Consider the following 27,378-nt stretch of genomic DNA (forward strand, 5'->3'; position numbering starts at 1 on the left):
GTTATTAAAGTCCTCAAATCATGGTTTAAAGACTTTAAGGTACAGAGAATCCACCAGAAAGCGAGCAGTGCCCCTGCTACAGAGGAAGGCGAAAAAACCCCAGAGCCTTTGCCAATCTGCCCTGGGGGAAAATTCTTTCCCGATCCCAAATTTGGCGATCAGTTGAACCCTGAGCATGTGGGCAAGACTCACCAGCCAGAGACACAAGAAAGAATTCACTGTAATAACTCAGATCCCACCCATTTAACATCCCTTCACAGGCCACTGGCATATCTACCACCAGTAGCCAAAGATCAGTCAATTGCCAAATTAGGCTGTCCCATCATACCATCCCCTTCATAAATTTATCAAGCTCAGTTTTGACACCAGCTAGGTTTTTTGCTCCCACTGCACCCCTTGGAAGGCTATTCCAGAACTTCACTCCTCTGATAGTTAGAAACTTGTGTCTAATTTCAAGTCTAAACTTCCTGATGGCCTGTTTATATTCATTTGTTCTTGTATCCACATCAGTTCTGAACTTAAATAATTCCTCTCCCTCCCTGGTATTTATCCCTCTGATGTATTTATAGAGACCAATCATTTCTCCCCTCAGCCTTCTTTTGGTTAGGCTAAAGAAGCCAAGCTCTTTGAGTCTCCTCTCATAAAGCAGTTTTCGACTCCGTGGATCATCTTAGTAGCCCTTCTCTGCACCTGTTCCAGTTTTAATTCATCTTTCTTAAACATGGGGGACCAGAACTGCACACAGTATTCCAGAGGAGGTCTCACCAGCGCGTTGTATAATGGTACTAACACCTCCCTATCTCTACTGGAAATACCTCGCCTGATCCATCCAAGGACCACATTAGCTTTTTTCAAGGCCACATCACATTGGCGGTTCATAGTCATCCTGTGATCAACCAATACACCCTTCTCCTCCTGTCATTTCCAACTGATGCATCCCCAACTTATAGCAGAAGTTCTTGTTATTAGTCCCTAAATGTATGACCTTGCACTTTCAACTATTAAATTTTATCCTATTTCTATTACTCCAGTTTACAAGGTCATCCAGATCTTCCTGTATGATATCCTGATCCTTCTGTGTATTGGCAATAGTTCCCAACTTTGTGTCATCCACAAACTTTATTAGCACATTCCCACTTTTTGTGCCAAGGTCAGTAATAAAAAGGTTAAATAAGATCAGTCCCAAGACCGATCCCTGAGGAACTCCAATAGCAATTCCCTCCAGCCTGACAGTTCACCTTTCAGTATGACCCTTTAACCAGTTCTTTATCCATCTTTCAATTTTCATATTAATCCCCATCTTTTCCAATTTAACTAATAACTCCCCATGTGGAACCATATCAAATGCCTTACTAAAATCTAGGTAAATTAGATCCACTACATTCCCTTTGTCTAAAAAATCTGTTATCTTCTCAAAAAAAGAGATCAGGTTGGTCTGGCATGATCTACCTTTTGTAAATCCATGTTGTATTTTATCCCAATTACTGTTAACCTTGACATCCTTAACTATTTTCTCTTTCAAAATTTTTTCCAAGACCTTGCATTCTACTGAGATCAAACTAACAGGCCTGTAGTTACATGGATCACTTTTTTTCCTTTCTTAAAAATAGGAACCATGTTAGCAATTCTACAGTCATATGGTACAGCCCCTGAGTTTACAGATTCACTAAAAATCCTTGCTAATGGGCTTGCAATTTCATATGCTTGTTCCTTTAATATTCTTGGATGGAGATTATCTGCCCTCCTCCCCTCCTCCCCCAATTTAGTCCCATTAAGCTGTTCGAGTTTGGCTTCTACCTCGTATGTGGTAATTTCTACCTCCATATCCTCATTCCCATTAGCCACCCTACCACTATCCCCAAGCTCATCATTAGCCTCATTAAAAATGGAGGCAAAATATTTGTTTAGATATTGGGCCATGCCTAAATCATCCTTAAACTCTACCACATTCTCAGTGTTTAGCGGTCCCACTTCTTATTTCTGTTTTCTTCTTATTTATATGGCTATAGAACCTTTTACCATCGGATTTACAGAATCTAGTCCTGATGACTGGTTGCTCTTTAATTTATCTATTTGTTCTAGCACCTCCTCTTTTAATATCGCAATCTCTGCCATTGCTTCATTCTTATTACCTGAATTGAGAATGTCCAAGGGAGGTATTTCATCAACATTGTGTGGTGAAAACTGATACAAAGAAGCCATTTACCTTCTCTGCAATAGCTTTATCTTCTTTAACTGCTACCTTTGCTCCCTGATAATTCTAGTCTGGGAGCATGTGTAATTCCATTGGCAAGTTAATGATAGAAAGTTAAGGGAAGCGTCTTTTGATTCGTAAAAATCCACAGAATCATAATGTCCATTACATCACCTTCTGTGGCATGGCATGGGAGACTCATTGCCCCCCTGGCACCCACCTCCAGGTCCTCCAGTTGGTGGAAATTTTGAAAACACAATGTTGTCGGACAAGTTGGATAAAGTTGGTTATCATTCAAAAGCCCTTTCTCCCACAAACACAGTGCTACTGAACATGACAAACCTAGAACAATTAAGTAGATATATATTTGAAACAGTGTTTAAAAATCAATCAGTTTTTGAAATTATAATTTAACACAGGCATGTCAAACATGAAGCCCTCACAAAGTTAAACTGTGGTCTTTGACTGAAAATACTGTGTTACCAGATAATGCTCAGAACATGATACCTGATTAATTTTTTTAACGTTATGATTACTATAAATGGAAGGAGTGCTTCAAGTTGATTTGCCAACATCAGCAAAAATGAAGTGGTTCAGTGGTACTGATTACCAGCTTTGTTTACTGTGCCAAAAGAGTTGTAATGAGAAGCTGGTTAAGATGACAGCATCTAGCCATAAATTACTGTAATACATCCACAAATGGTATGCACATAATTACATAACAATTAATTACAATCTCAAAGTACTTAATTATAAATCCTTGTTTTTACTTTGGTCTTGATCATTTTTAGGCATCAATGGAGAGACTAAAAGTACCAATTAGTAGCTGAATCTTTGGAAAATACCACTGCAAAGGACCCGATTAAACACAATGTTCATTAGCACCTTACACATGATATAAGAAGTGCATTCAGAAACTGAATTTGGCAAGGGTGGAGAGGAAGTACATCGAGCACTAGGAAAAAGTTGACGATGCTGGGACAAGTGCCAGCTGTAGGCGAGACTCACCTTATAATAGGTCCCAGAGCATGCGCTTCAAGAAGAACACCTGCTCCTTCTGCGGTAAGCCAGAAGCTCGAAGGAATCCATTAAGCATAGTTTCGTGAGGTGAGAAACTGTATGAAGCAGCCATTCTTAATGAGATTGTTGCATGAAAAGTAAAGTTAAATGGGTGCACTGATCTAAAAGAGGTCCATGCATACAACATTGAATATTACATCAAGTGCTACACCGTGTATGTAATGACACATACAAAGGTAAAAGCAAAAAAACAAAAACTAATTTTGCTACCACAAAGTGCAACTCAGTTGGAGTTCATAAATTGCCTCGCAGAAGCTCTAATGGATGGGAAAGTGGTGGCGATGGCCAGTGAAGAGGCTAAGTACAGGGACAAATGTGCTTAGAATGGGATAGAAAAGGAACAAATGCTTAGCAGAAAAGCTTTTAAAGCACTTATTGAAGATGAACTGTAGGAGATGGACATAGTTTTTTGCAATCCTAGCCACAGAAATGAATCTGTGCATATCCCTAAAAGTTGCAAAAGATAATGTGCTATCAACAGGGGAAGAAAGCACAGATGTCAACAGTAATGTGAAGACTCTGTTTCCAGCTGCTAAATTTTTACAGAAAAGCATTTTGTCCTGCAGTACGTGGGAGTATTAAGGATCCTTGGCTGATTCCTGTAGTAGAAAGTAAGAACCTAAGACATGAGGCCTAGTATGATGGGCCAGGGCCTGAGCCTGAGGCATGAGCTAAGGCAGCAGTTAAACCCTGTTATTATGAAGCAAAATTAGCCGAAATCAGAAATCACAGAAAGTGGCAAGAACAGAGCTGGTATTGCAGAAATACACATTCCTAAAGAAATGCTACACACAGAACACAGAAGCACATTCCAGAACATCCTGATACCAGGAATGGTACAAGCTCATAACAATGATGCACTGCCCCTCCAAGGTCAAGATAACAATATGGTAGAGATGTTTTGATCGAACCATTCGGTACAAAGTAAAGGGAGGTATCTTGCCACGACAGAGGGTGACAGCTACACGTCAAAGATGCAATTTGAAACTTGTTTGTATCAGCGTATAAAAGAGGGTCTCAAAGGAAGTGTCTTTGTATGACTGAGTGAAGAACAGAAAGTCCCACCGTTTACTGAGCCAGTCCATTGTCACAGGCATACATGTATAACGTGTACTTGTAGCATGTATAGGGCTCAAATCTCTGATCTTACTGGGTAATTCATTCATAGTTCGCTGTATTGGCTATCTGCACAGAACTGGGACAGCATACATACTGGGAAAACACACACATAGCCAACACCTGACAACACTGACCCCAACTGCTGATCTGATAAGTGAACAAGCTATCCTCTGGGATGATCAAGTGCATCCAAAACTACTCTCTCCTATTCAACATGGATGGGTCTTGAAGAATAGACTGATCACACCAGTTGTATGTGAAATATCATCTGCTTTCAGATCAATCCTTCAGCCAATCAAATGATTTTGTGTAAAGATCAGATGCTTACCACCTACAAATGTTTGACCAGTAGCCTGCATTGAACAGAGATATGCGAGTGCAGTGCAGATGAGGATGAGCATGACAATGTTTCTAGTGGTAGTTCCCTAGATGGAAACGACACTGACGATGACTTTGATGAATAAATGTTTTCAGTCCTATATGTCAAGACTAACTTCCCTAGGATTATGAAAGATCAATATCTTTTTTATATAAGCAACGCATGCCTCTGTTAAAGTATAATTTAAAAAACAATGATTTTTAAACATTTACTTCAATCTATATCTACATAATTGTTCCAGGTTTGTCATGTTTGGTAGAAAGGGCTTTCAAATGATACCCAACGCAACTCATTTCTGACATTTCATTGTAAAACTTTCCACCACCTGCAGGACCTGGAGCTAGGAGCCAGGAGTACGGGAGCGAGTCCCCACCTGCCACATCACAGAGGGTGACACCATTGAAATTATGATTCTGCAGTTTTGTTTTGTTTTAATCAAAAAGATACCTCCTTCACCTTTCTATCTCTAATTTGCCCATGGAATGAGATTTGACTATATTGTGAACCAAGATCATTCAGCAGATGAACAAATTCTCTTGCAGTCTTCCTGCTCCAAATATACATTAAAAAAATTCTTGTTTTTATTAGAGTTGGTTAACATTTTTTCAAACTAAAAAAAAAGTAATTGAAAAATGCTGTTTCAAAGAAAGTGAAAAGTTTTGCAAAAACATTCTGATTTTTTCAATATTTCCCATTTTTGGCAAAAAGTGCAAGTGTAAAAAAAAATTTTTTTTTTTTTTTATTTCACAAAAAATTTGTAACTTCACTGTTGACTATTGTTGCCAGATGTTATATCATGATTGCTGAAATGTACCCCAAAATACTGGAACAGTGTGCAATCGGCTCAGTACCCAAATGTCACAGAGTGTAAACTCCTGCTCTGTTTGGGACTAGGCCAGGATACATTGCATGACTGATAGTCTGCTTGTGAGGTACCCTATAAAGCATCTGAGCCCTCTCTCTCTCCACCTCAACCTTAAGGGATAAGCAAAGGATTTAGGAATAGTGTTTGTACTGCTTTGTTTGTACATTGCAATTTGCAACTTCTTGGTTGGGGATTTAACATTATTTGGGAGTCTGAGTAGGCCTTACCCATGGGTCTGACCATCTGCTAGCAGGACTCCCTTGTAGGACTACAAGACTATTGCCCCTGAATTTTTGAAGGGTAACTCATTTCACAATTAAGGTGGGAAAGATAGCAGGGCCATTTGGTCTCCAGTTCTTCCCTCCCGCTCTGGGAGCATTCCCCATCACAGTCCTTTGCAGGAAGCCACATCTGGCTTTCCTGCAAGATTTTTGAAGTGCTCCCATACAACAGAGCTCCTTCTTGATCTGCTATCCTTCAAAACAGGTGCATCAGCAACCTTCCCCCGCCCCCCACACTCCTCTCCATCATATCATGCTCGACCTCCTCCCCAACCCTATTCCTACCTCCCAAGGGGAGTATTGTTCGTGATGTTGGATTTTTGTTAAAAAACGTTCAGTGTTTGGGAGCTTTGAGCTTCCCTTCCCTTCATCTTCCCAACTGATTCATTGTATTAGCCTGGAATCATTTTTCTAGGATAATGGAAACAGCTACTCTGCTAATTAGTACCCTGAGTGTCTATCTTCTTTTTTTGTTCAAAGTGTCAAATTGTTTCATTACAACACAAACAGGAGAAACTTTGAACAAGAAAAGAAGATAAGATGTTTCAATAAATTCTAAGTACCATCTGCCCTTCATGATTTTAAAAATAAAATAAGTATAGAGAATATATCAACTATTATGCCATATCACGTCAGAGCATTAGTATGACATTAGTACTACTGACATGTTATGAAATAATGTAAAAATATAAATATATAAAAATATAAAAGTGCAAAAACCACATTTCTACAGAAACATTTCATTTTGAAACAAATTTGAATTTTTTCTTAAACAAAATTTTCCAAAATAAAAAAAAGTTTTCATTGTGGTCATACTTGTTTTTGCAGGAAATTTCATCATAATCTATATGATTTCCCAAAAGTTCAGTTTAGTTGAAATGGAATTTTCTAGTAAAAAACTTGATGAAAGCTTTCCAACCAGCTTTAATTAGGTACCTCTTTAACGAGGCATCCACCTGTCCCTTTAACTGGGAAGCAAGCACAGGTAGTTCTTCAGCTACATACCCGCATTTTATCTGCAATATCACATGCGGACAACATGCTAGTTTTTATTTCTACATTTAGATCAGTGTTAATAATGTCCCCTGTCCCACTTGGAAGAGAGATTCAACCAGAATCAATAATGTAACTGACTCTGAAATATATATATAATTAACTTTATCTTATAGAAGTTATCAATTAACATGTAAATGACACTGCTGCTTTCTTTAGAAACAGAAAGATGGGGGGGTGCAGTTGTAAATTTCTCACTCTCTCTTTTTTTTCCCCTCCCCCTAAATAGCAATGTGAGCTCCTTGTTGTAGCCCTTTATTACTAGCCATAAACTACTGAATATGGATACCTTAAATCTTCTAGTTCACGCTTTAATTTAATATTTTCCTCTTGGAGTTCCTGGAACCAAAGCAAAAAGAGTTTATAAATACAAATAATACTTCAAATGCAAAATTTGATCTATAAAATATACAGAAACATTTTTAAATTATTTATTAACTAATTATAAGTATTACAGGTAGTATCCTCCATATAAAATACAAATATTGAGCTGATGCAGAATTTTAGATTAAACAATTGTAACTAACAAAAAAACGTTTTAGATTAGATTATCTGAAATCCTGCACTTTTGCCTAAAAACCAGGGGCGGGGGAGGATTATAATAATAATTGCATTTGAAATTATTTTCATGAAAATACATCATTTATTTGTTGGTTTTAAATCTGCATTTCCCCTAAAAACCAATCATTTTAAATTACTAGATGGCATTATTTAAAGGCAAATGGAGCTAAATTTTCATAATATTCATTACTCACAAAAACCTGTATAAGTGTATGCAAACAGGCAAAAGGATAGTTAAGTGCATATCTAGTCAACCAAGTTATCTAGTTTGCATGTTCAAGCATGGGATTTTGCAGATAGTTTGTACACTTCTTTTAAAACTTGACTGAGTGAGACGAACATTTTTGAAAACTTAGGTGCAAGGTAGGACATATGAAATAAAATCTGAAATATCGTGGCTTTTATGCTTAAAATGATCATATTAACACTAGTACATAAAATCAAACTGGAAACTGTGCTCATTGTTACAGAACCTGTTGCCATGGCAACCAGACACTTCTACTGTAGAGATTAAAACAAAAATAAAAACAAGAGAAACAATTGGACTAGATGACCTATTGAGGTCCCTTCCAGTCCTACATTTCTATGATTCTGTGATAAATGCATATTGCATTATGCCTTGAAGATTGCTAGACCTAGGCTTTGATGGCCTTCCAAGAGGAGAGACTTGCAAAGGTGACAGTTGTTAACTGAGAAAGCTTGTTTATTACTATTCTAGTTTTAAAAACATGTATATCATTAGTTTACATCGTTTTTACAAAACAGAGCAAACATTCATACCCTAAGAAAAATTGGTGGAGTGGTAAATAATGGTGGGTAAAGGTCAGCTATACAAAACGACCTGCATCAGTTAGGAAGGTGGGCTCATTTAAACAAAACATTCATTTTAACACAACCAAATGGAAGGTACACATCTAAGAGGAAAGAATGTGGGCCACACAAGATGTATCCTGGAATGCAGTGACAATGAGACAGAATTAAAGGTCATGGAGGAAAATCACTTGATCATGAGTTCCCAGTAGGAAGCAGTAGCTATGAAGGATAAAGTAATCCTTGAATGTATAAGCAGGTGAATATCAAGCAGGAACAGGGATGTTGTATTACCTCTATCTATGGCCTTAGCAAGACCATTACTGGAATACTGTGTCCACTTCTGGTGTCCACACTGCAAAAGTGATTTTGAAAAACTGAAAAGGGATCAGAAAAGTGCTACAAGAATGATCTGTTGTCTGGAAAATATGCCTGATAGTGAGATACTTAAGAAGTTCAAGCTCTTTAGTGTATCAAAGAAAAGGTTAAGAGGTGACTTGATCATAGTCTGCATGTATCTATGGAGAAGGAATATCTGATAGTAGAGGACTCTTTAATTTAACAGACAAAGGCAGCACAAGATCCAATGGTTGAGAGCTGAAGCTAGACAAATTCAGATTAGAAATAAGGCACAATTTTTTAACAGAGAGGGTAACTAACCATTGGAATCACTTACTTAGGGATATGAGGGATTCTTCATCACAGTAAGTCTTTAAATTGAGACTCGACATCTTTCTAAAATATATCCTACAGCTTAAACAGAAGTTATGGGTTTGAGAAGGAAATTACTAAGCAAGGTTCTATGGCCTGTGTTATGCAGGGAGTCAGATCATTGTTACAGACCTTGCTAACTCCTTCCTGTGGGTGGTCATCCTAAACCCTGAAACCACTGCTGAACCTCTCAAGATTTCCCACTTGCTTATGCACACACCCGCAGAATTCCACCCTCCTGGGTACTCTGGTTAATAATTTAACTCTTTGGGGACATGTGGCTGGTAAAGTAAGGAACAAAGGCTTTGCAAAGGAATTTCTCTCTCTCTCTCTCTCTCTCACATTCACTTTCACTCACATACACTCACTTTACTCTTAACAAGCACAGGTGTGTTACAGATCTATGGAAAACATATTCCTGAATGCAGTCTTTTTTTTAGTTTGGTGTCATTCCCTTTTGTGAGTCTCCAGGTTTAGTCCTCTCCTGCCTCCTCTCCTCTTGCTAAGCCTTCTCATTTTGGCAATGGTAAAGAACCTATTTTTAAAATGTCTCTGTCTCTCTTTTGTCAGATGGTCAGCTGGAGAAAAACTGCAGCTCTTCCAATCATATGCTCAGGCCAGGGATGGTTCCAATCTCGTCATCCAAAAAAAACAGATTTCTGTGAACCGGAGGGGCAAAACTGAGACCAGAGATTGAAGAAATTACTTCTAAAAAGTATAATATTTAAGTCCAAGTTTCCATACACTAATAATAAATAGTGTGTGATACTTCATCACAGAGATAAACAGATTAATTAATGACCTTCATATCTGATGTGGATTGAAAGTAAACTATTTGAAACAGCATTAATACCGGACATTTTTAAAAATTAAATTCCTCTGTGAGTAGACAGTATGCCAAAGAGATCATTTCAGAAAGATCACCACTATAGTTGTCTTATAAATGAGAGCACATGTTTTTAAAACTTAAAACTAGGAAATTGCAGCCACTCATTTCTACCTTTTGGTTATATCCTGAGAAGTTCCTATTCAAAGAAGTATGAAGTTCGTGGTTTCGTTCATCCCTTTTTAGCAATGAATTATCTTGATATTCTGGACTCATGGAGAGGTGGCTGCCTGCAGAGGGTTTGGGTAAGTGCCTTCCAACCTTTAAAACAAAAACACAGCCACAACTGTAAAAACAAGAATTTTAAACACTGATAGAAGAAAAACCTGCCAACTTTTGACAAATCTTTGTTCGGAGCAGCTAAGCTGACAAAACTAAAAAACGATGGCTATTTAATGTGGCTAAACCAACCAACCAACCAACATATAGCTAATAGTGCCAATAACTTGATATGGATGTATCCTACTCCAAATCTTAACTTTAATTAGCTAAGCAGAACATATTAAAAATATGAGGGAGAGTGTGCTTAATCCAAAAGGCAGACATCAAGAAATAAAAATCTTTCACATCAAAACTGATAGCATTAGTTTACATTTTCTAGGAGACTTTCAGTTTTATGTTTACAGTTACAAAAGAAGTCTGGAAAATACCCATATATAATACCAGTGGATATTGAAGCCCCATCAATCATATTTAACTGATTTTCTTTACAGAACACTTGAAAAAGAACATGCCACATTCTATTCTGCTTAAATCCACGTTATAGTCATCAGCATATACTGAGCTAAATTTATCTCTGTAGTTAATCACCTTATAAATTCATGTAATTGTGTTATCTATTGTTGTGGTTAATTCATATGCAATTAATGTGTGATGAATAGATTTAAGTTGTAAGTTGTAGGACAGTATTATAGGGGTATAAGGTTGCCTTCCTCTGTAGCATGGGGCACTTGCTGGTGGATTTTCTGTACCTTAAAGTCTTTAAACAATGATTTGAGGACTTTAATAGCTCAGTCATAGATTAGAGGTTTATTACAGGAATGGGTAGGAGAGGTTCTATGGCCTGCATTGTGCAGGAGGTCTGACAAGATGATCATATTGGTCCCTTTTGACTTTAGAGTCTATGAGTATTTAGGAGTGATGAGTGTATATTAGGTATATAAGCAAAGTAAGGCTGTAATACAAGGTCTGAAGATTGAGGCCTGTAAAATTTTATCTTAGCCATATTAGGCCTTAGGCACAAAGTAGGATTGACACGAAAAGGTGACCCAAGAGTAACCCTGTATCAGCAGAGATAGCGTAAAATATGTGCTAATTGGAGATGTTTGGGAAAATATGCCATAATGCACCCAATACCACATGACGCCCGACTGTAAAATTCTGCAACAGCAGGTTACCATGGGGACTTTATGACATAAATGCTAATTAATATAAGGGGAACAAAGAGGATAGCTTATGAAAAGCATGTGACCCCAAATTTTATGGGGTATGGTAGTCCAAATAAGGGAAAAGGGGCTGGGACCATCACGTATATGCATAAGGGCTACAGGCGTGTATGTAACACAGCATAAAAGCAGTACTCCAGCATGAATAGGGAGGAAGAATCCATCAGGAGACCCTCCACAAATGACCTATTGAGAGAGCCACCCATCTTTATGGTACCCTTGCAGACGTGAGTATGAAAACATCTTATAGTGTTGCTCCACCTTTGTTTATGTATCTATAACTGTGGCATTGTTTATCTGTATAGTAAGGTTTTTAATAAAGGGAAGACCGATAACATGTGAATGCTGTTGTGGTCACTGCTTTTGTTCCTTGTGTGTTCCTAGAGCGTCCAGACCGAAGGACATTTCTAATGGTGGTTCTTGCCCTGCTAATTCTAATACTGTAGGCCTTAAGACAGGGGTGTCAAACTCATTCGCTATGGTGGGCCAGATTTGAATTAAATGTACTTCAAGTGGGCCATACATACCATAAATCAAAATACTAGGCACAACCATTTTTATGTAGTATTTTATTTTATTCGTTAGATATCAGCGATATAAAAACTGCAGTAAATTCACTTCTAAAACTCTTACTATTTTATAAATATGAACAAAGATTGCTTCTTAGGCAAGTCAAGTACTAAACCAAGAACCATACAGTTAACTTGTAAATCTTATAATGTAAGACACTCAATTCTATTGGTACCATGGGCATAATTCAGGAGATATAGGTCTTTAACATCAAAAAGACCTCCTACCAATCTGATAGAATTGTATTGCCTCAGACACATAAGAGACCATTTAAACAAAAAAAAAGGGGGGGGGGGGCAGGGGAGAGGTCTCCCTTTTGTGCATGGAAATATCACTCATTTACTTACGGGGGAGTTAGCAACTATCTACCTAAATTGTGCAGGTGGTATGCACAAAATAGGAAAACCCTTTAGAAGTTTGGTCTACTAAAATGTATACTTGGATAGCATTCAAGTTTTAATATGTCTTTTGGGATCTGATGTTAAACACTACAAACTCAAAGGATGGTTAGCCACTTGTTGCAGTACTATTTGAAGTCCCCAGTCTCTAGCATTGAATAAGGATTATTGAGTGGGGAATTTACTTATCAATGCCCCAAACTTGCAAAAAACACATGATCAATTTCAATGAGACTACTCACACACTTAAAATTGCACACATTCTTAAGTACTGGCAGGATTGAGGCCTAAATGTTCATAACATACATAGTTTAGAATAAAATAATCTTGCTTACCATAGGTTGTTTGAAATCCTTTCAATACTCTTATTATTTATATTGCAGTAGTTCATAGAAGCCAGGGCCCCACTATGCTAATCACTGTACAAACATATAACAGTGAGATGATCCCTGCCGCAAAGAATCTGAAATGAACTGTCCAAGGTAGAACTACCAAAATTTACATCAATGAGTTTTAGTCTAAAAGAAAGAATTAAGTCAAATTACATTAGGTTATTGTAAAGAATGCTGTTTTTTTTTTTAAAAAAATCACTTTCAAATTTACAGCCTGTTATTTTATATTAATATGATGTTTCTGCAGAAACAAAAGTACATTTTCATAGAAAGACAGTGATGGAAAGTTTAGAAGACGTATGTCCAAATAGAAGCCTTTTTAATTGAGACAAAATGGAAAATTGGTTTCCCATCAGTGCAGATTTAATGTAAAATAGGCGCTGGTTGTTTACAGTTGTAAATTATTAATTTTAATAGTATTGCAATTTTTAGTCTTATAAGAGAATCGTGTCTCCATGTACCTCAAAAAATATTAGAACCTGTCCTAATGAAGGAATTATATTAAGTTCTATTGAATAATTAGTTGATATTAATGTGAAACCTTAGTCTTTATAAACATTCAGTCACTGAAGGGCAGAAGCAACTACTTGTTATTGTACTGCAGTACAATCCTTCAAAAGAGACAATATCTATTAATTTGAGACTATTTTCTAGCTCATGCTAAAAAAAGTAAAATCTAGTGAGAAATATCCTCTGGATTTGAAATACAATAAATAATACTTTGAACTTCTAAAGCATCCAAGAACCTCAAAACACTTCACAAGCATTTATTAAAATTTAGCCTCACTACCATCTTGTGAAATCAGTAGATATTATCACATTGTTCAGATTAGAAAATTGAAATATAAATTTAGAAGTCAATACTGCAAAGTTCTGTGCAACACTGACATTAATTTGAACTGAGGGCACTCAATCTTTAAAAAGAATACTTCATAGAACGAGATCTAAGTGACTTGCCCTAGGACACACAAAGTCGGTGGCAGCACCAGAAACAGAACCCTTATCTACAGACTCCCAGTCCTGTGCTTTAGCCATAACACTATTTTCCTCCACAACAACTATTTTGAAATTCACAACTATGCCACTGATATTTTTGCATAATCCTATAATATATTAATCTACAATAACAAATTATGACATTGCTAGGGTTGCCCCCCCACACACACACAGTGACTGAGCCCCTGGTGGCCTTTAGGTGGCATTTTTTCAAGCCAAGAGGTATAACTGAAGGTGGCACCACAAATGACCCATCGCCCCATCACTTCCGCTACTGTGCATGCGCACATACAAACATACTTGACTCAAATTCACAAAAGAAAGAAAAGGAAAAGTTAAGCCACCCACTGGCAGACACCATTCAATTTCAACTACCAAACACTACAGACATCATATTGCAACATTAAATCTTTCCTTCTCTTTATATCCCTTTAACAAACAACCCTCTCCGAATACAATTAGCTATGAATTTTTGGGGAAGTAATGTGGCATGCTGAGAAGGAATAGCTTGGCACCCAGGGTAGCTGGAAGACAGGCAACCCAAGGGAGAAGGATTAAAGTCTGCTGTATATGATAGCTATTGTAACAGTAAGACCTGAGGGTGAGGGAGAAAAACTACTGTTGGGTAGTTTAACCTTAAAATTTCATATTTTTATATAAATTGTATATCAACAATGAATGGTCAAATTGCCAAGGAAAAATTTCAGCTAGAGCCAAATTTCAAACCCTTCCAAATAAAAATGTATTAAGAGAAATCAAATCAAACCTGCACAGATATTTCAAAGTGTGTAAAAAGCAGCCCTAGCTGGAATTTCATACTGAAAGCATTTCTATTTTTAGAGAAAAAATGGCTCTCCTCCTCTGACCCCATGGAGCTTGCTCTCCCCCACGCCTGGAGGAACTGGATCTCCCCCACCCTCACTGGAGCCAGTGGAGCTGTAGTCTCCTGCGGCCCAGCCCAGGGCAGGATGGCTTGCTCTCCTCGCCCAGCCATGAAGGAGTTCTGTGCCCCCACTGATTGGGGGGCCCCGTACCCCTGCTTTTCTCCTCTTGTGCATGCCCCTACTTGGTACTGCATGACATTTTGATTTAAAAACTAGAATATAAAATTCACATGGCACACATAGAACAGATAAAAACTGTCTAAAGAAACGTTACTTACCTGTACAGTGACTGGAGTTCACTGAAATGTGTGGTCCCTATCTGTATTCCACAGTGGGCACGCATATATTCCATGCACCTGAGACTGGACGATTCTTGCTAGCAGTGCCTGTTGGTCCATGCCTGCACTTTTCTTCACCTTGTACCTGAACAAAGGTGATAAGGGGAGGGGTGGCTTAACCACTTCTCCAGTTCCTTCTCTATTGCAAATTGGATGTTACAATCCAAAGCAGAGGGAAAGGAGGTTGAATAGTGGAATACAGATAGAAACCACACATCTCGAAGAACTCCAGTCACTGTAACATTTCTTTCTTTCTTTCTTCTTCAAGTGCTCGTCTCTTTGGGTATGCGAGAGTGAAAGCCTATCAGCCTGGGTTAGACAGATTTGCACGAGCAGATAACAAGCTAGCTTACTAACAATAGTAATGTGGATGCTGCAGCACCAGCAGAAGCTCAAGCTATTCACTCAAGTTTAGATACAGGGGGTCAGGTGGGTCCGAGCTTTGGTGGCTAGCCTGAGCCTCCACTCTGCTATTTGCAGATTGCTATTTGCAGCGTACCAACTGAAGCCCTGCTAGCACAGGTCTGTCTAACTAGGGCTATTAGGCTCACTCCCAGCTGCAGTGTAGACATACCTATGTATATTCCACTGTGGTTGACTACCCAGCAGGAGGGGTTTCGAGGATCTCTGTCGTATCGATGGCTACAGGACTGCTGATCCCAATGATGCATTGTCTATAAAGGCTTAAACCAGGGCACCGTGTCTTATAAAGGTATGAACAGAGTTCCCTCTGGCTGTTTTATATATGTCGACCTCCTGAAGCAAGGCTACCGAGGCTTTTTGCTCTGGTGGAGTGGGCCCTTTGTGGCATAGGTGCATCAGATAACTGATAGCATAGCAAGACACAGCCTGAAATGCACTTTGGCAGTGTCTAAGAATAAATCGTTTGCCCTTTCATCTAGTCAGCCAGAGAATTAAATAGCTTCAGTGACTTCCTAAACAGTTTCATTCTCTGAAGGTAGAATGCTATTATCCAGCAAATATTCAGGGAATGAAGTCTTTTATCACCATCAGTGGTATGAGGCTTTGGAAAAATAGAAGTAAGTGTATTATTTGCTTTAGGTGACAGTCCACATTACTGTGAGGATGAATTTAGGGTGTAGTCTCAAACAAATCTTATCAATATGAGATAAAGTGGATTGGCCATAAGGGCTCCCAGTTCACCTGTCCTTCTGGCTGACTACCGAGAAGACAACCTTCATCGATAAACAGATCAGCAAACACATATTTAAAGGTTCAGATGGTGGGTTAGTTAACAATGAAAGGACCCAGTTGAGATCCCGTGTCAGAGCAGGTTTAGTCACTGGAGGGAAGGTTCTGATGAGACCTTCCAAAAATCATAGTCATTAGATGAGTGAAGATGGAATAATTGTCAATTGAAAGGTGGAAGGCACTAACTGCTGCCAAATTGTACCAGCAGAGAGGTTTTCAAGGCTAGGACATATCTAAGATAGCAGGGATGTCAAACTCATCTGGCAACACCTACTGACGTTGAGCCCAGATAGAGTACCTCTGCCACTTTGCTTCTGGTGAATTCCTTCCTGCTGCTGTTAAGGTTATCTTGAACATCTACTGAATATTTTAATTCTAGGTTTGACACCCATCCAAACAGCAAGTTGTGAAGTAGAGTAACTCTGGATTGGGACACCTGATCCTGCTTTTGTCTTGCATCAGAAAGTCTGGGAAAGATTGGATGCTGATAGGTAGACAGACTGACAGTTGGAGAAGAATGGAGGATCAAAGCTATCTTGGCCATTTGGGAACAATGAAGATGATCACTGCTTTGTTCTGCTGGATTTTCCTGTGAACTTGAGGTAAAATCAAGATGGGGGAGGGGGCACAGGTGTAGTAGAAAGAGAGAGTCTGTATAAAAGAGGGATAATTGAGGGGGTGTCTTTGTCCAGCCAAGGGGGGAGCAGAAGGTCCCACCGCTCACACAGCCAACTCCACTGTCATGGGCATACGTGTGTTAGTGGCCCCACAGAGTCTGCTGGGTGCTAGTACCATGCTTGGGCAGTTCAATCAAGGTCTGCGGTGTCAGCTATCTGCGCAGAGCTGGTGCAACACACAGAGAGAACACACATGCAGTCAACAACTGACAACAGGGAGGATAAGCATACTTCAAACTCCCCACCCACGGGATTAGAAAGGCATCTCCCTTGGAATTCTGACTGACTATGTGCTCCCCTGGAGCAATACATTTTACGCTTCCTATTGTCTAGTGATTCAAAGAGGTCCAAAGATGGTGATTCCCCACTGCCCAAAATGTCCATCACTACTGAATCATGAATCTCCCACTCATTTTCTATTGAAAAATGTCTGCTGAGGAAGTCGACTAGAGTATTGTGTATACCTGGGAAGTGTACTGCTGATAGGGTAATCTGATGATAGACCACCTGTATGTGGGTCAAGAAGGGTAGATCTTGTACCCCCCTTGCTTGTTGATGTAGAACATTGCTGTCATGTTGTCTGACATTACCTGAATATCACTCAATAATCAGATCCCTCAGTCCTCATACTCAAAGGAAACCTGCACGACATCTTCAAAAGATGAGCCTGGGAACTTAAATTCAGAACTCTGCTAGGCTGGTGACTAAATATGGAACATCAGGACAAAAATAGGAAAAGGTATTCATAAATTCATGTAACACTTTTTTACTGGGAAGGAAAGATGCCAATTACACCTGGCTCACCCCTTGAGAACTAATATAAGAAGCAGCACTGACAGTCTATACTTCAATTCAGCTCATTGGAAAAAAAAAAAAAAAAAAAAAAAAAAGTGACCCACCATCCCACCCATTGTCTACAATGAAGGAGACAAATTAAAATTGGAAATAAAACATTTACCTTTTCACTAACAATTACCTATTAATGACAACAATCTGATATTTATCATGAACACCACTTGTAACTCACTCCAGTAACATAAGGGCATTTACTTTATGTAAATCAGTTAATTTGCTATAAAATTATGTTCTCCCAAGTGCTTAAGAAAGGAAAGAACACTGAATTTTGTTCAAGTGTATAAACATTTCCAGCACATAAGACTAAGGGCCCTAAATTTGTTTACAGGCACTTTAAAGATACAAAGAAGAAACACACTAAGGCCTCTACCTTCTGCAGAACGCAGTCTAGTGCTTAACGAACCATCATTTCATGCAGTGAGTGGACTGATCAATGTCTATTCCAATAGCTCCGTTTGGCACCCATTATGTTAGTGTCTGCATTTTGTAAAGGCTTGAATTTGTTTCTTAGTGAAAGCTAAGTACGCAGTTCTCTACTGAGATTTGTGTCTATTGTACATTTATAAAAATGAACATGAATGCCATTGATCCCAGTAGGAAGGCTTGCAGGCATGACACATTCAGTGCCAAAGCAAGCGCTCTAATTAGTGAGTAGTTCCGGTCTGACAGTAAAGGCCTTAACCTTCCTCAGAGAATAATGAGCCAGGCAATATTTGAAGCCTCAAAGTAAGCTTTAGAGAACAAAGAGGGTGCTGAGAACTGCTTTCAGTGCGCTAAACTGACAAACACAGGTGACCGAACAGTGAACTGTACACTTGGCAATGAAGAGTAAAATGTCTAGTATATGTAAGTGTCATTTGGCTTTTGTTTTCTCTTCTGTTACTTAAGGAATTAAGGAACAAAATTTGATAGGACACATGATTTGGTAGAATTATTTAAAATGAGGGATTTTGTGAAATAGGGATATTGTCTGAAAACTTTGCCTAGATACCAATTTTTATAAGACAATACGTGGAGACTTCACTGCGCATCATAAGTGAATCATAACAGAATGATAATAAAAAGTTCATTAGCAACAAACAGTCCAAATGAAATACCACTAAAAATACTCTCAAATAAAAGAGGAAAACTTGCATATTACTCTTGCTTTTTATGTATGTTCGTTTCTAAATGCATGACAATCCTATGTGGCACATCCTTTATTAATAATAATTACTTACCATTGAATTAAATAGAATCAAATAGGCAAAGTAATCACTTCAAAACTTCTTTATGAAAGAAAAGAAAAGTTACAGTACTTCTGGTTACTACATATTACAGTTTTGAAAGCTATAAAACATCTTAGAAAGCAAAAATTAACTAACAAGATAGTTATACATTTTTAAAAAAATTAAATATGCTGAATTATGTGAAGCAGATTTAAGTATATACAGTAACAAAACTCCTAACCAAAAATAAAGTTTGTTGAGGGACATCATACACTACAATTTTATAAGAAATGCAAAGCCAATGTAGAGAATGAATGAAAAAGGATCTTCCATGCACATTCTAAAGCAATGTCAAACTTGTGTGAACATGAAGTCTGAATACAGGCAACTTTTCCACTCTCTCTGGGAAAAACACATAACACAAGAGGAAGAACATCAAAAATAACTAGAATTTATTAAACCTTTCGACTCCTCTGGCTAATCAACTATGAAATTAGAATTGTACTCAGAGCTGTCTGCTTATCAAATACTTGTTCACAAGCTAGGTTACATATGTGCACCTATTTTTAAGTTCTAAAAAAGACAGCTATTAAAAAACTGAATGACAATAGCTAAAACTAATGACACCCACACTAATAATAAGGCAATTTAAAATGTCATCCTTTCCCAAATCTTAAAAAAAAAAAATTTAAAAAAAATAAAGTTTGAGAAAATGGCAGATCCTTTAGAAATTAGACACTCAATATGTTTTGTATATATTGTTTTCCTCTTATTAGTAACATTAAATTTATAAAAATACAATTATAGTTTTAAATAGGAAATACAACCAATTATTTGTTATTTTAGTCACAGCCAGACTTTACCAGCAATGATTTTATATTTTCTTCTATGTCATTGATAAAGATATTGAACAGTGCAAGGGCAAGAACTGATCCCTGTGGGACACCACTGGAAACAGATCTGCTCAATGATCACAGAACCATAGAATTGTAGGACTGGAAGGGACCTCAAGAGATCATTTAGTCCAGCCCCCTGCACTTATGACAGGACTAAAGAATATGTCTATACTGATGGCGGCAAAGTCGCTGCCGCCAGATCGATCTTTCTGGATCAATTGAGCGGTCAGTGTAGACCCACTCAATCGATCAGGAAGTCAACTGAGTAAAACCACCCACTCAAGTAGCATAGCGCTGTGTTTCCCGTCAGTGCGGTGCAGTGAAGACGGCGCGCAGAAGGGAAGCACAGCAGCCAACGGGAATTAGGCAAGCTACACTGCATAACTTGCATAACACCCGTTGACTGCCGCCAAATCTCCAGGTAAGTGTAGACCAAGGCTAAGTATCATCTAGACCATCCCTGAAAGGTGTTTGTCTAACCTGCTCTTAAAAATCTCTAATGACAGAGATTTGACAACCTCCCTAGGCAATTTATTCTAGTGCTTAACTACCCTGCCAGTTAGGAAGCTTTTCCTAATGTCCGACCTAAACCGCCTTTGCTGCATTTAAGCCCATTGCTTCTTGTCCTATCCTCAGAGGTTAACAACAACAATTTTTCTTCCTCCTCCTTGTAACAACCTTTTATGGATTTGAAAATTGTTATGTCCCCTCTCAGTCTTCTCTTCTCCAGACTAACCAAACCCATTTTTTTCACTCTTCCCTCATAGTTCATGTTTTCTAGACTGTTAATCAATTTTGTTGCTCTTCTCTGGACTTTCTTCAATTTGTCCACATCTTTCCTGAAATATGGCACCCAGAACTGGACACAATGCTCCAGATGAAGCCTAATCAGTGTGGAGTAGAGTGGAAGAATTACTCTTCCTGTCTTGCTTACAATGTTCCTGTTAATATATCCCAGAATTATGTTTGCTTTTTTTTTTTTTCCCCTTGCAACAGTGTTACACCATTGACTCATATTTAGCTTATGATCCACTAAGATCCCCAGGTCCCTTTCTGCATTACTCCATCTTAGTCAGTCATTCCCCATTTTGTGTGTGTGCAACTGGTTGTTCCTTCCTAAGTGGAGCATTTGTCCTTATTAAATTTCATCCTTATTTACTTCAGACCATTTCTCCAGTTTGTCCAGTGCATTTTGAATGTTAATCATATCCTCCAAAGCACTTGCAACCCCTCCCAGCTTGGTTTCATTTGCAAACTTTATAAGTGTACTCTCTATGCCAGTGTTTCTCAATTAAATTTGGCCATGGAACCCTTTTGAACTCGATAAATAATTGCAGAACCCCCCAAACTCTTAACAGTATTTTTACATATGGGGCCAAAAAAAAAGTCGAAATAAGCAAAGGTCAGCGTTTCTCAATTAAATTACACTTAAATTACACTTACACTCGATACCCTCTGCTGAAAAATCCGGGACATCTTCCCTTTTTCAGCGGCGCGGAGAACAGCTGCTCGCGGAACCCTAACAGAGTTCCCACAGAACCCCAGGGTTCTGCGGAACACCAATTGAGAAACACTGCTCTATGCCATTATCTTAATTATTGAAGAAGATATTGAACAGAACCAGACCCAGACCCAGAACTGATCTCTTTGGGACCCCACTCAATATGCCCTTCCAGCTTGACTCTGGGAACAGTTTTCCAACCAGTTACACACCCACCTTATAGTAGCGCCATCTAGGTTGTATTTCCCTAGTTTGTTTACAAGGTCATGTGAGACAGTAACAAAAGCCCTACAAACATCAAGATATACCACATCTACCACTTCCCCACCACCATCCACAAGGCTTGTTACCCTGTCAAAGAAAGCTATTAGATTGGTTTGACATGATTTGTTCTTAACAAATCCATGCCGACTGTTACTTATCAGCTTAAATGTTTGCAAAGTGATTGCTTAACTATTTGCTCCATTATCTTTCCGAATACTGAAGTTAAGTTGACTGGTCTGTAATTCCCCAGGTCATCCTTATTTCCCTTTTTATAGATTGGCACTATATTTGCCTCTTTTCCAGTCCTCTAGAATCTCTAACTTCCATCACTTTTCAAAGATAATCGCTAATGACTCAGATATCTCCTCAGTCAGCTTCTTGAATATTTTAGGATGTATTTCATGAGGCCCTGGTGACTTGAAGACATCTAAGTTGTCTAAGTAATTTTTAACTGGTTTTAGAGAAAGGAAAGTTTTAACTTTCCCTATTTTAGCCTCATAGCTGCTGTCTCCAAAACTAGCCAGAGTAAGTGAAGTTGTCTCTTAAAACTGGAAGTCAGATAGTAAGACAGCTCTACAAGAATTGTATTTTATATTATATCTTGGGAAAGTATTATATAGCTTTATCACTTCTTTAGTAATGCTTCCACCTATCCCTACTGAGGACTGTTGATTACAAACAGAACAGTTATGGACAGGTATTCTTCCTGTAGAATCTGGGTCCCTAATTCTGTGTGAACAATCCCGCAGCACAAACATTACTGTGTTGGATAACTTTCCTTGGCATATTTGAGGAGAGCTTGTGTTCTGGTTGCTCCAAACTTGTATAAATTTAATGCAGAATTAAGAATTTACCTAACCCTCCCCCCGAAAAAAAAACAAAAAAAAAACCTTCTGGTGATTCTGAAGAGTCCTCAGAAATTTCAGTGCAAGTTTTTTAAAACTATCTGAAATACTTGAGAAATAAATTATTCCTTATTCCACTTTTTGAAAAGAAAGACAACATTTAAGAGAATCCTGAAGTTCCCATTACTATGAAAAGCACAAAATTACCAAAGAAAGAAGAGAAATATGGGGAACAATGCCTAAGATAGATTTAGTTGTAGCTGTCTGCTCCAGAAAATAATCTATTCCTCTAGTGGGCAATACTTCTCTTTTAGATTCCTCTGAAAGACGATAGAAGCTGCATTAAAAAGCAAATCTGATTTCTGTTAGGGTGGATAACGAATTGCTTTCATCACTACTATTTTCTCTCAAAATTTTCTCCCTGCTTTTATACGTCAAGGGTTTAAGCTTTTAAAATCAAGAATTCCTAAAAAACCTTGGAAAAATTTAAGATTTGCAGTTATACCTACAGGCTCCTTTTTTTTTTTTTTTTTTTTTTTTTTTAAGATAGATACCTTGCTGGACCTCTAGGGCTAGATTGTGATTATAGGCAAAGCCCCTAATATTTCTTGGCCCTATGCTACATAACATTTTTATCAATGACCTGGAAGAACACATAAAATCTTCATTGATAAATTTTGCAAATGACACAAAAATTGGAAGAGTGGTAAATAATGAAGTGGGGAGGTCACTGATTCAAAGCAATCTAAACTGCCTGTTAAGCTAGGCAGAAGCAAACTAAATGCATTGTAATATGGCTAAATGTAAATGTATACATCTGGGAACAAAGAACATAGGCCAGACTTTAAGATGGAGGATTCTATCCTGGGCAGCAGTGACTCTGAAAAAGATTTAGGGGTCTTGGTGGATAATCAGCTGAACATGAGCACACATCCATGGAATGGACATCAGCAACACATCTCGAAGAACAGCAGTTATAAAGGGTAAGTAACCATTTTTTCTTCTTTGAGTGCTTGCTCATGTCAATTCCAAGTAGGTGACCTCCTAACCCAATCCATAGAAGGAGGGAACAGAGGTCAATGACCTGTAGATTGCAGTACCGCTTTACAAAATGCATCATCTTCTCTGGCATGCTGTGTAATAGCATAGTGTGCTGCAAAGGTCTGAATAGACCACCATGTCGCAGCTCTACAAATGTCTAGGATCGGGATCTGAGCGAGGAACACAGCGCTGGGGCTGGTATTTTTTCCAAGTCATAACATGTTCTGATACACAGCATGATCCACGCAGAGATTCTTTGTGATGATATCAGGAGGTCTTTTATCCTGTCTTCTATTGCTACGAAAAGCAGAGTTGTTTTCCTAAAGGTTTTAGTCCTTTCAATATAAAAAGCCAAAGCCCGTCTAATGTCCAGAGTATGCAGCCCCTGCTCTCATCTGTTGGCATATAGCTTTATGTAGAAAGCCAGAAAGAATATGTCCTGCTTTTACTGGAATTGCGACACCACCTTTGGAAGGAAAGCCGGGTGAGGGCACAGCTAAACCTTGTCTTTGAAGAAAACCGTACAAGGGGGTTCAGACGTGAGAGTTCTGAGTTCCGAGACTCTCCTGGCTGAAGTTATGGCCACTAGAAAGGCTACCTTCCAGGATAGACAGAGAAGCAAGCATGTCACTAGAGGTTCGAATGAAGGACACATCAGTCTTAACAGTACACGGTTGTGATCCCAATGGGGAATCAGCTGACATGTTTAAGGCTATATAACCTGTCTAGACCTTTAAGAAACCGCCCCACCATGGGATTGGAAAAGACCAAATGGCCTGCAGCCCAAGCATGAAACACTGAGATTGCAGCCAGGTGGACTTTAATTGATGACACCAACAGTTCCTGCTGTTTGAGATGTAACAGATAGTCCAAGATGAGTCCTGCACAGACCAACTGTGGATCAAGCCACCAGTGGAGGGTTTCTAACACAGAAGGCGGGAGTGAGACTACCCTGTCTATGTGGTCTTGGGACAGATGAGACACTGAAGCTAGCCAAGCCTAGCCAGACGTAGCCTGGCATGCTGAACAACATACATGCATGCCGCTAAGTGCTGCAGCAGTTTCAGGCAGTTTTGGGTTATGGTGGTGGGGTAGTGTTTGAACTCTTCTATGATGGAGCATATAGTCCATAATTGCACTCTGGAAAACATAACAACTATACATACAAAATAATGGGGTCTAAATTAGCTGTTACCATTCAAGAAAGATAACTTGGAGTCATTGCGAATACTTCTCTGAAAAACATCCACTCAATGTGCAGCAGCAGTAAAAAAGCTAATAATGGTTAGGAACCACTAGGAAAGGCATAGGTAATAAAACCTATAAATAAAAAAAATAAAATAGGAAATATCATAATGCCACTATATAAGTCCATGATACGCCTGCACCTTGAACACTGCATGCAGTTCTAGTCATCCCATCTAAAAAAGATATATTAGAACTGAAAAAGGTACAGAGAAGAGCAACAAAATAATTAGAGATATGGAATAGTTTCCGTATGAGGAGAGATTAAAAAGACTGGGACTTTTCAGCTTGGAAAAGAGACAACTAAGGGGGTATATGATAGATGTCTATAAAATCAGGAAAGGTATGGAGACAGTGAATAGGGCAGTGTTATTTACCCTTTCACATAACACAAGAACCAGGGGCTCCACCCAATGAAATTATAGGCAGAGGGTTAAAACAAAAGGAAGTACTTCTTCACACAACTCACAGTCAACCTAAGGAGCTCATTGCGAGGGGATATTGTGAAGGCCAAAACTATAACTGGGTTCAGAAAAGAATTAGGCAAGTTCATGGAGGATAGGTCCATTAATGGCTATTAACCAAGATGATCAGGGATGCAACCCCATGCTCTGAGCGTCCCTAGCCTCTGACTGCCAGAAGCTGGGAATGGACAACAGGGGATGGATCACTCAATGATTGCCTATTCTGTTCATACCCTCTGAAGTACCTGGCATTGGCCACTGTCAGAAGACAGACAATTGGGTTAGATGGACCATTGGTCTGACCCAGTATGGCCATGGTTAGCTTATGTTCTAGTGATATAGTAAGGTGAGTATTTCATACTACATATATAACAAAGTATTTTCCCTTGGTGGAGTATATGAAAATTATTTCTGATTACAATAAATACTGCTCCTAATCCAAGATGGTTTTATATGACCTCTTAATTTAAAAACACTACTTCTACTCAGAAATAAAATACAATAATGAAATTATTAATAGCTGTCATTCTTTTCAATTATTTCAGATAGCTAAAATCACACTGGACCTAGATCAGTATGCACAGCCATGTAATAAACAAAAAAGAAAGATACAAGACACTAAAATTATTTACTAAAGACATTGAACCAAAATTAACTTCTAAAGTGACTTCATGTCTCAGTCTATTGTAGCTCTTTCAGAACAAGATGGAAGGCAACAAATCATTAAACAGTACTACCACAAAATGAGATGTACTTTTACCCAAACACTAAGGTCTGTGTTTCAATCAAAAACTTATTTTCCATGTACTTTGAATGGAAGCACTGCAAGTCTTTCCTGGCTCAAGTTCCTGTGGAAACTAATTCTGATTCCACTTAACCAGCTTACTTCCACTAAGTATAGATTTAGTGAGGAGGTGTTGCGTTAGCTAAGCATGAAGGAACAAATCACATCTCAAAGGTGTATAAAATACTGAGGCTAATCAAGGACTTACAGTAAATAGGAAAGAACACAAATTTTGACACAAGGGACAGCTCTAAAAAACTAATAACTTAATTCCTGCTGCTCTTCTGTTTGAAATACACACAAAAACACACACACACACACACACAGCCCTGTTCTACACTTACCCGGAGATTCAGCGGCAGTCGACAGGAGTTACGCAAACTACACAGAGTAGCTTGCATAACTCCCGTCGACTGCTGTGCTTCCCTTCTGCGCGCCGTCTTCACTGCACTGCTACGCTACTTGAGAGAGTCATTTTACTCAGTCGACTTCCTGATCGATTGAGTGGATCTACACTTACCGCTCATTCAATCCAGAAAGATCGATCTGGCGGCGGCGACTTTGCTGCCGTCAGTATAGACATACCCACAGACAGTTTCTGTCTTGTGCACTGGTAAGCTTTAATACTAGTTATTTAATGATTTTATATAAAATAGGTTTGTAATCAGAGGAGCTAATTTTCTTTTATTATATGTCATGACTGAATCTAAGAAAAAAATAAGACCAAGCCTGGCATCCAGTAGGTCTATCAATTTGGCTCTCCCTGCACCCATATTCTTCACAGAGCCAAGTTGGGAGAGGACTCTAATTTCTTTTGTCCAAGACTGAAAGATCAGGCCTATATTTCTCACTGAGCATGCTTTGATTTTGGTTCCCTTCTCTCCCAGGCTCTCAACAGTGGGTATACCGAACATAAAAGCCAATACATCCAACTCAATGTATCATAAGTAAAAACAAAGTATATAAGCATAGACTAGAAAATAAAGATAAATTCATAAAATAATTAAGCAGAATATGAAAACAGCTTCACTAATCATTAATGAAAGTGCAGTTAGCATTGTAAAAGCAGAGCATCTGGGCAATTTGGTGCAGAGTCCAGAACTGTGCTCCAGGACCTAAATTCTAAGTGTGTATGTGTATTTTTTAAACATAAATTTGTGAAGAAAATCTTCTAAACATGAACAGAAAGTAACTGATATAATGTTAACCTCCTGAGTCTGTTCACAGTCAAACAAAAATTCTAAAGCTTGGTCTACACTTACCTCCGCAATTCGGCGGCAGTCGACCAGAGTTATGCAAAGAACACAAAGAACTTGTGTAACTCCCGTCGACTGCTGTGCTTCTCTTCTGCACGCCGTCTTCACTGCACTGGTCGACACAGTGCAACACCACTTGTGGGCGTGGATTAATAACGTCGACTTCTG

General features: G+C 38.6%; 1 protein-coding gene across 1 annotated transcript in view; it reads right to left on the reverse strand.

Annotated features, from left to right (window-relative positions):
• LOC137167048 (uncharacterized) overlaps positions 1–27,378 on the reverse strand; it is a 170,153-nt gene that overhangs the window by 116,095 nt on the left and 26,680 nt on the right. The window contains exons 2-3 of the mRNA XM_067569006.1: positions 10,054–10,200; positions 7,261–7,310 (exon numbers count right to left, since the gene is read on the reverse strand). Coding sequence (XP_067425107.1) covers positions 7,261–7,310; positions 10,054–10,200 — 197 coding nt within the window. The remainder of the gene's footprint in view (positions 1–7,260; positions 7,311–10,053; positions 10,201–27,378) is intronic.

The sequence above is a fragment of the Emydura macquarii genome, unplaced genomic scaffold (genome assembly GCF_026122565.2).
Source record: "Emydura macquarii macquarii isolate MOO-44397 ecotype Brisbane River unplaced genomic scaffold, CSIRO-AGI_Emac_v2 contig_2897, whole genome shotgun sequence".
Taxonomy (NCBI): domain Eukaryota; kingdom Metazoa; phylum Chordata; order Testudines; family Chelidae; genus Emydura; species Emydura macquarii.